Raw genomic sequence first — 9,742 nt, 5'->3', positions numbered from 1 at the left:
CAGATAAAAGGTGTGGCGAGGTGCCTAGCATCTCTGAGAAGCAGGTTACCTGGAATTTGCTGATTCCATGAAGATCTGATGCTTCAGCTGAAGATGACCAAAGAGCTGTGACTCTGACATGTGGAAGGGGCATCGTCTTGCTCTTCAGGGCTCCAGAGTTTGGACAGACCCAGTGGTGGGCTTTGGGTGCAGGGTGGGGGGGAGAGGGGAGAAATGCATCATCATCGTCCCACAGATGGATATTGATGAAGTAGGGCTGGTTAGTACCTGAGCCCCAGAGGTGTTTGGTGGGCGCTGACTCAGTGAACGAAGCAGAAGCGAAGGAGAAGCTGGCCCTTCCCCAGTGGGTACAGAGGGACCCACGGATCAGCGGCGGTGTTTCTTCTCAGACCCTTAGAAGCACAGCATCCTGGACCTCACATGACCTCCTTGCTTAGGAAGGGACAGACCTTTGGTGACATGACTTTTGTGAATCCTGGTGTAACTAAACCACCTTCCAAAGGCATTTGGAGGACGGGGCGCCAGAGGGCCTGGGGACACCTCCACTTGGTGGGTGACACTCAGGCAGATGGGACAGGCACGCTCTGAGAGACCTACTCACTCACGCACAGGAGCCAAGTGACATCTGAGGCAGATCCCTAAACCCAGCTGAACATGAAAAATGATGATGAAAAAGAAAGGAGAAGAAAAAATGAGGGGGCGTATGTGGAAAACACTGAGGATCGTTGAATCTAACACCTGGGATCATATACTCTCTCCTTTCAATCTTTGTGTATGTGTAAAGATCCTTACGGTAGAAAGTAAAAAGAAATTAGAAATATTTTTTGGTTGGTTTTTTATCTATTTTTAAAAATTTAACTAACTTATTATTTTTTAAATTTTAAAACAATTTTTATACAAGTTTTAAAGGTTACTTTCCACTTACAGTTATTACAAAATATTGTCTATATTCCCCGTGTGATAAAATACACCCTTGAGTCTATCTTATACCCAGTAGTTTGTACCTCCTTCCTCCCACCCCATGCCCTCCACCATGCTGCCCCCCATCCCAGCCCGTAACCACTGGTTTGTTCTCTATATCTGTGAGTCTGTTTCTTTTTTGTTATTACTAGTTTTTGTATATTTTAGATTCCACATATAAGTGATATCATGCAGTATTTGTTTTTCTGTCTGACTTACTTCACTTAGACTCAGGCCCTCCAAATCCATCCATGTTCTAGTAAATGACAACATTTCGTTCTTTTTTTTTTTTTTATCCCATTAGCTCTTTGTTGAACAATCAAGTGCGTGTTTGGAGCAGCCTGAGGAGTGTTGCTGGGTGGATTTCCCCAGGGTTCCCAAAACCAAATCCTGGGGGACCTGCATTTGTGGGAAGGGTCGGGTGGTGCAGAGCAGGCTGGCTTTGGCTTGTCTCTGGCGGGTGCCTGAAGGGTCGCAAAGAAATGCCTTTAGATGCTCGGGGCTCCCTGTGGAGGGCCCTGGCTGATTCCTTTCCCTGCTGGGGTCTCCGTGGAGTGAAGAGTTCCCGCCTGGCCTAGCTCATCCAGTGGGGCTGGGGTCCATGTGTCGGCACCTCGTGGCCACTTGTCCACGTTGCAGCTCTAATGTGATACCAACTAGAAATAAATCTGGGGTAAGATGGGTCTCTGATGGAGTGGAGGGTCAGGAAGCCTGTTAACCATTGATGAGAGAAGGTCCCAGGTATGGTATAACTCATTTAACCCTCAACGCCTGCTTATATGGGAGGTACTTCACCACCCCAACTTTATCCATAAGGAAATATGCACAGAGAGGTTAAATAACTCGCTCACACTCACACAGCTGGTAAGTAGGAGCCCAGGCAGCCTGACTCCTGGGCACCTGTGTTAATCTCTGCACCGTCCTATCTCCGGGGGGGCTGCCTTCAGAAAGTCACCACAGACAAACTTCTCAAGTGACTCGGGAGGTGTCACCACAGAGAACAGGGAGCCCCAGATCTGGAGAGGGAAGGCTTGGCTTGAACCTCACCTCTGCCCTCAACTGCCTGCCCCCATTCACCAGCTCTGCAGGGCTCCTGAGAGAGTTCAAGATCGTGCCCAGGGAGGCGTTGTGCAAACTGTAAAGTGCCACGCAAATCAGGAAGTAGTATTATTTACACCAGCTTTACAGAGTCCTGGTAGTGGACTGTCGGATCTATTTTAAAAATTGGGCAGTTTGGGCCAGCTCTGGATCAGACTTGCATCCATTCATGGACGAGTCTTCTTTGGGAAGGATGGACACTAATCTGCCCACATTGGCCTATTTCATTCAGCAAACGCTTGGAGCGGCGGGCTTGTGTCTCCACCAGCCTCCTACGATGCATCTATTCTTGATTTCACACTCCCTCTGCTGGCCCGCAGAGTGGTCCCCGTTGGACAGATGAGGCAGCTGAGGTTCAGAGAGGTTGGGCGACTTTACCACAGTCACACAGCAGGGAGAAGGCACGGTTGCATCTGAGGAGAGGCTCTCTCTCCATGTCCTGAACATCTGGGCACTTGGTTCAGGGCAGACACTAACACAGGAGGCATCTTTTTAGGACTGAAAACATCTCCTGAGCGGAAACCTCAAGAGATAGCACCAAGGTACAGCCCTCACAGAAAAACGACAGACACACCCAAACAATAAAATAGCTCTTTTTTTATTCACTTTGATTCGGATCATTGGAAATGTTCAACAATAAATTAAAAATAAAAAACAGAGCAGAGGCTGAGGAAGGCAGACTCTTGCCAAGTTCATTCAGATGAACAAACACTTAGCTGCAAAACCTGGGAGTGAAGCAAGGGGCGGGGGCAAAGAACGCAGATTTTAAAACACCACCAACCAACCCAACAAGATTGCAAAGAGGAAAAAGTGCTCAGGAAACTTTGGCTTTGACATGAATTCAGTTAAGTGCTAACGTGACGGTGCACCCATGTCCATCCTACCGGGGCCCAGTGAGGGCTCCCAGGTTAAAGCTGATGTCTGGACCAGGACGTTGGGCAGGAGGGCGACAATGGCAGTTCAGAAGCTGAGCAACGGGGTCAAGTTCAACACGAGTACGGACCTCTGATGGTCTGAGAGGGAGACAGGAGGCCAGAGGCTGGCTGCTTGTAGGAAATGCAGTGCTTTGGGTAAGGACAGACTATGTGATGCTGCTTTGCCTGGCCTGCTGTTCCTCCTACACCCTCTTCTTTTTTTTGCAGAGGTGTCGTGGACTGCCCCCCAGGAGGGCTCAAAACTTGTTAGCCCAGACCCCAGGAGAGGATGACCAGCCAGTGGCCTGAGGCCATGTCTGCTGCAAACCAGATGTCCACGATGGACACAGTGACATCCCCGAACTCTGGGGGAGCGAGGACAGTTGCCAGTCCCTGATGGCACGTGGCTGGAGTCCAGCCATCTTTGGCTTCCCTGGAGAAAGCATTTCCGACCACAACCATGAGAGGGAGAGTGAGCTCTTTTCAGTTTTCCATTTTTCCTTTGGGTTCAAGCTGCCTTGAAGAGAACAGTTAAAGCAAACATCACAGTTCTCAATATTCTCTGTGATTCTATCCCACCTTTGATCCAGAGGCCCAGACTGCGTCGAGGTAGGACTGGCCTCTCGCTGGCCCTTCTGGCCACGGCAGAGCCTGGGATGCCATCAAGTCCCCAAACCCACCCCCAATCCCCGCGACAAAAATCGCCTGCCCCCATTCTAACCTGGCTTCTCTCTTTTAGGTCCTATTTCCTTGGGTCTGCCTTCTCCCACTAAGCCCAGCCCTCGTGGTTTGCTGGACGATGCCTGATGAAGCCAGGGTTTCAAAAGGCATCAATTCAAGAACTTGCTTCTCTTCCCCAGATCACTACAAACCGACCCTCCTTTCTTCCCCTACAGGTGGGTGAGAGCAGGGGCTCCAGGGGTCGTGTGGCTGCAGACATTGCTTTGCTCCAGCTGAGAAAGCAGCCTCTTCACTCCCTGGGGGAGTCAGATGTCTGGGATGTTGGTAACATCTTTCTCCCTCATCAGTTCCGCCTTTCGGCTTCAGGCTCAGCACTGGTTACTGCAGGCTTCGTGCCCGGGGCTGGTCTCCAAGGAGCTCTCTGCCCGCGGAGTGGACAGAGCCCTGGGCTGGGATCCCGGAGCCCCGGGGAGCCCAACTGCGTATACTGTTCATGCAAGAACTTCCTCGTGTGGGTGCTTCTCGTCCTCCAGCCAAATCCCCGTGGGAAACACTCTTGTCCAGTTCTCAGCCACCTTTACCCCGGTATGGGCCCCGCTGGTTTAAGGCAATGGTGCGTTAATCCCGGCCACAGCGGCTGGCTGGATTCGGGTAGGCGGCCGTTGTTAAGCCACAGATGATGTCTGCCCCAGCTCTGGGAAAGCATGATGCTGCCTCCTCCACTGGAAGGACGGTGTGAGAAGGCCGAGGTTATAGCTTGCCTCGGGCCACCGTGGGCAGCCTGAGAACGAAGCCCGGCGGTGAGAGGCTTGTAGTCCGAAACCTACACCGACTACAGTTCTTTGAGGGGCTGGGTGAGCCTGGCTGGGAAAGCCCACCTCTGGAGCCAAGAACACCCTATTTGGCTCAAAATCTGTTTCACAACTGGTTCACTTTTGCAAACACTTGCCTTCTCTGGCGTTGCTTTTCTCATCTGCAAAATGGGATCCAAGGGCTGAAAGGCATCTCACAGTGAACAGCCTGGTGGGAAGGAGAGGTGGAGTGGGGACCAGGCGGCCGACCCAGGTGGCGCGCAGCTCAGCCGTGGACACCTGTCTGCTCTGGGGACCTGACTCAGCACATCCAGGAAAGCCGAGTGCTCTCTCTGACCCCATCATCCTGAACAGACTTGGCTTTCAGGAGAAGGGGAGAGCGAGCTCAGGGGTCAGCCCACACCGCTCCCTGCGCCAGTGTCCATTTCTGCAAGGTTTGTCCCTGGGATTAATCAGCCGACCAGCACGTTTGCTGAATTCTTCACGTCAAGGACTCCCATGAGCTCTAGCCTCTGAGGATTTATGCTCGGAATAATGACCTCACAGCAATTTACAAGCCTTTTATCAGTCAAGAGGGTCTTCAATTTTGCAGAATTTTAAAGCTGGAACAGGTTTTTGTTTGTTAGCTTTTAAAAGCCACTTTCTGGATCCTGAATCTTTGAGAATCGAATAAAAACTGGAACCTCTCCCCAGGAAAATACTCATATACAGGGACTCGGGGGAAAAACAAACGCGGTGTGTGACTTCTAGGGATGCTTGTGAATGCCCGTTGCCATCTGTGGTCCGTGATCTTTGTAATTCCTCTCTCCCCATTTGCAGAGGGAGAAAGTGAGGCTGGGGAGGGCAGGGCTTACCCAGAGGGCTGCAGGGAGCAGCGGAGGCGGCCTCCTGGCTTCGCAGACCAGGACACGGTCACAATTCCTCAAAGTATCAGTGGCCTTTTAGGAAATGCTCTTGACAGAAAAAAATGGGCTGTTTTTTTTGTTTGTTTGTTTTGTTTTGATTAAATGTCAGCAACTGGAGCCAAAAATCACTGTCCTTTCACGCCTGCGACTCTACTCCCCACCCGGCCCCAAGACAGTGCCGCTGGGTTTGGCGATTCCTAGCCTGAGACTCAGTCTAAAGCCGGTAATGAGAAAGAAGAAAGGTAGGACTGGGAGAGAAGGAGGTACAGAGCATCCCCCAAACCTACCGACCTGACACCCCACGATCTGCCCACCAGCAAGCCCTCAACCCTAGACACCACGGTACCCCAAGTCTCAGGATTCCTACAAAACTGGCTTTGAGCGTCCACACCCCAGCTACCAGCTGAAACGAGAGCAATTGAGTCACAAAGTGCAGATGATGTCAGCTGAATTTTAAAAACAAAACAATAAATAATCAGGAAGGCTGACAAGGAAGAGCGAGCAGCTGGGACGTGAAGGATGAGGTATGACTTCTCCCCTCTGATGGTCACGTTCCTAGGATGACCCTGCAACCTCCAGGACACCACACAGGTGACCAGGAGGGATCTGGCCCAGAGCGTAGACCCCTGGGGGAAACTGCTGGCTGGTGGCGGCCTCCTGCACAGCTCTGGAAGGTTACGGGCACCAAATCCAGTAGTCTGTGAAAATAAGTCCCCATGGCTGACGGGCCTCTGGATGGAGCCGCGTATCATCCGAGCTTTGTTCCAACTCAGACGCTGGCTCAGGGAACTAGAAAACTGTCCCCGGCTACAGAGTAAGGGGAGTGCACTGCTGCGGTCCCCTTTCCCAAGTCGGGGCTCTTGCCTCATTTCAGCCAAATGCATGCATCTCTCTCCCCAATACAAAGGCACACAGAAGGCGTCAGATCTGCTCTCAGCCATCATGATAAACACAAAGATTGATTACTCAAGGGAACGGCAGCTGGGGAAGGAGACATCTGGATACTTAGAGTCTCTGAAGATCTGTGGGTGAGGAGCCCTCCTGGCCACCATAAATGAGCTTTGGGCAGAAAGGGGAGGCGTGGTGGTCCTACCATGTGAGGGAGGCCCCACATGGCTGTCCTGGGGGTCATCCTCACCCAGGAACTTCACAGCGAGAATCAGAGCACTGGCCCCGGACCCCTCAGCAGAGCAGAGTCTCTGTGCATCCTCCCCAGGAGACCATCTTCTTCTTTAGAATGTGGAAATCTTTGGATTGGACCTCCCCCACAGTCTCCCCACCTTCCCCAGCCCGGAACAGCAGCGAGAGGGGTCTCCCCACCCCAGAATGGTTCTGAGACTTGCCCTGCAGCCCTGGCAGGGCTCGGCAACCTTGCTGAGTAGATGCTACCAAATGTTGGGGTGCAAGAGGCTGCGAGGGGCACCTGGGTGCACCCCTGAGGCCGGCCCTCCAAGTTCCCAGAGCGCAGTGGCTCCGGCGAGAAGCTGGGGCTGGATGTGGAGAGGTGCGCTCTGGTGCATCTGTCCTTAGCCCTTCACAGCGTCATCTTCCCTTGAAGATCCGGATTTTGTTGATGGATGCCAAGGTGGCCGTCACATTGGACTCAAAGTCCCCATCGTGCACCCCAGTCTTTCGAAAAGCCCCCGCCGACGGGTTGTTCTCCCAATAGTGGTGCCAGTTCCCTTTGCTGTCCGCCCCGAAGCCGTACAAGTCCACCTGCCGGGGCAAAGCACAGGTGAGAGCCGGACAGCAGGGCTGCAGGCGGACCCTCTGACAAAGAGAGCCTGCAGGCACCCCCAGCATCTGTAAACACCACTTCCAAGGATTCACAGAAACCCCTCTCCAGGAGCCTGGAACTCCCAGAGGCTTGGGGAAGCAAAGGCAAGTTGAGTAAAAAGTCAAGTCCAATGCCAGAGCGCACAGTGGGAGGCTACTGCTTGTGGGTGGCCCTGCAGGTGCTGGGTCCACCTCTGGGGAGGCACAACCTCTTCTCCAAGGCTTGAGGAGCAGGGCTTCGAGGCCCAGCAGCCTGCCTCAAATCCCAGCTCTACCTCTTGCTGATACATCCTGCAAGTCCCAAATCACTTCTCTGAGCCTCACTTTCCTCATATGGAAAATGGGGCCAAGAGCGATGACCACAGTGAGGTGGGCGGCAGCTCTGATCCCTGCCTTCCCTTGGGCGAATACCCATCTGGTCCGGGGGTCCTCACTGTCTGGTGGGCGGGGCAGGGGGCGTGCTTCTCATGCATGACAAACTTTTACTGAGCACTTATTTTGTACCAGGTGCTGCATTAAATCCGTCAGAGTTCAGGCGGATGCTGGCGTGATCAGGGATGCAGGAGTCAGGTCTCGGCCCCTGGCGCTCCTAAATTATAACAAACACCAACCGGGCCCCCGTGGGGGGCAGGGGCTAACGCCGGGGCTCCCTCAGCACCAAGGACGGAGGGGCAGGAGGCCGACGAGAGCAGAGAGAGCTCTTTCGAGCAAGTGACACTTGAACTGGGTCTTGGAAAATGAGCAGAAGGTGACCAGGAAGGGACGGGAGGAGGGGCTTCCGGGGAGAGAGAAAGCTATGTGGGCCGCAGCATGGCAGACAGCTTTCAGGGGTGGGGACCCACCAGGGGCAGGAGACAGCTCTGTGGCAAGTGCAGCCTTTTCTGAAAATGCCAGCAGGGACATGGGCCCGCCCCAGAGCACGCGCTAAGGGACGGGAGGGGCATTTCTGAGGCAGAAGCCCACGGGCTCTTTGACCAGCCAGCTGGAGGTAGGGGCTTGGTGGGGAGATGAGAGGCAGGTATGGTTTCTGGGGTGAAGGGCAGGCAAAGATGGTGGCAGAACAACTGAGGCAGAGACGGTGGGCGGGCCTTGCTACCCCCTCGACCCCTTCTCCCTGCGATGTCCACTGATGAGCCTGATGGGGCGAGGGCGGGGATGGGCTGTACGTGACAAGAAGGGACAGCGGAGTGCCCTGCCTGAACCCAAGGCCAGGGAAGAAGCAGGGGGCACTGTGGTCCCCATCCTGCTTCACTGTCCACGGGCAGCCAGCACCCCAGATCACTGATGGAAACCCAGGCCCAGGCTGGCGTACGGCGAGGCGAATCCATGATCGGAAACACACGGTTGGCAAAATCACTGATTCTCAACCTCCGTGAACAGTGGAACCCCTGGCGGCCGGGTTTCCAACCTCAGGAATTCTGGTGGAAGTGGGCTGGGCTGTGGCCTGGGGGCCGGAATTTAGCTCCACAGATGCTTCTGATGAGCAACTGAGATAGAAACCACAACCCCAGACAGCTCCCCCGATTATAATATACTCCTGGGGGCGAGATATGCTTATATTGCCCCCAGATCAGATCTGAGCTTCCACCTGCTGGGCCAGGCTCTGCCTTGGGACCTAAACTTCCCGTGCGGGAGACAGTGCAAGCCTCACTGTAGAGACAGGATCAGAGCTTCTAGAAGAGACAGGCTATGCCGGGGCCGGGAGGGGGATGGAGGTCTGCCTGACTGCAGGCGCTCTCGCCGCCCCTCTTGAGAACACAGAATGAGGAGCCCTCGGTCCCTGACCCCCTGGGGGGGGGGCAGGCAGGCATGGGGGAGGGGGTCCTACCTCATCACAGATGTGCAGTGAGAAGATGACCGAGAGGATGCCGGTGGATGGGTACCGCCCGTGGCCCTGCAGCCAGCTGTCGAAGACGTACTTGATGAAGGCTGGGTGGTAAATCAGGATCTGCGGGAGGGAGGACACGGTGAGGGGTCTGGAGAAGGATACCAAGCCTGTGTTAGGTGCCACACACTGCTGTAACCTCGGGGGACCCTGTTGGGACTGGAACTCATAACCCTGCACTCGGGGTGGGGGGGGGGTTAACGTTCTAGTGGAGAAGATGGATCGTGACCTAAATCACTGAGACACAGAGGATGCTAGAAAAGAATGATGAGACTACAGAGACAAAGCAGGGAAAGGAGATAAGGCACTGGGGTGGGAAGGCTTGCAGACAAGGTGACATCTGAATTACAATCAAATGCGGCCAAGGAGTGGGACATGAGGCTGCAGGAGAAGGTTCCAGGGAAGAGCATGAGCTGGGGGCAGGGACACTCCTGTCACACTGCAGGAAGGCACCGAGCCACCCGTTCTGCCTCACGTGGGCCTGAATGATCTCCAGTCCCTAAAATGACCCCGCATGCCAGCTCTCCCTCTCCTCATGTTACAGATGAGGAAACCAAGGCTCAGAGAGGCTAAGTGACATGCTCAATGTCATGCAGCCACCATCGGGAAGACATCAGCTCCAGCCATACAGTGACTAGCTGTGTGTCTCTGGGCAAGTTACCTGACCTCTCTGAACCTGATCTCTCCATCTACACATGACAGTGTAAGCAA

General features: G+C 54.0%; 1 protein-coding gene across 2 annotated transcripts in view; it reads right to left on the bottom strand.

Moving 5' to 3' along the window:
- Positions 1-2,635: 2,635 nt before the first annotated feature.
- ST3GAL1 (ST3 beta-galactoside alpha-2,3-sialyltransferase 1) overlaps positions 2,636-9,742 on the bottom strand; it is an 88,374-nt gene continuing 81,267 nt past the window's right edge. For both annotated transcript variants that reach the window (XM_067711195.1, XM_067711196.1), the window contains exons 7-8: positions 8,975-9,094; positions 2,636-7,086 (exon numbers count right to left, since the gene is read on the bottom strand). In XM_067711195.1, coding sequence (XP_067567296.1) covers positions 6,913-7,086; positions 8,975-9,094 — 294 coding nt within the window. In that variant the 3' untranslated portion in view covers positions 2,636-6,912. The remainder of the gene's footprint in view (positions 7,087-8,974; positions 9,095-9,742) is intronic.

This window comes from Pseudorca crassidens, chromosome 17 (assembly GCF_039906515.1).
Source record: "Pseudorca crassidens isolate mPseCra1 chromosome 17, mPseCra1.hap1, whole genome shotgun sequence".
Lineage (NCBI taxonomy): Eukaryota > Metazoa > Chordata > Mammalia > Artiodactyla > Delphinidae > Pseudorca > Pseudorca crassidens.
Note: the sequence above shows the minus strand (reverse complement) of the source record. Positions and strands in the feature narration are given on the sequence as shown.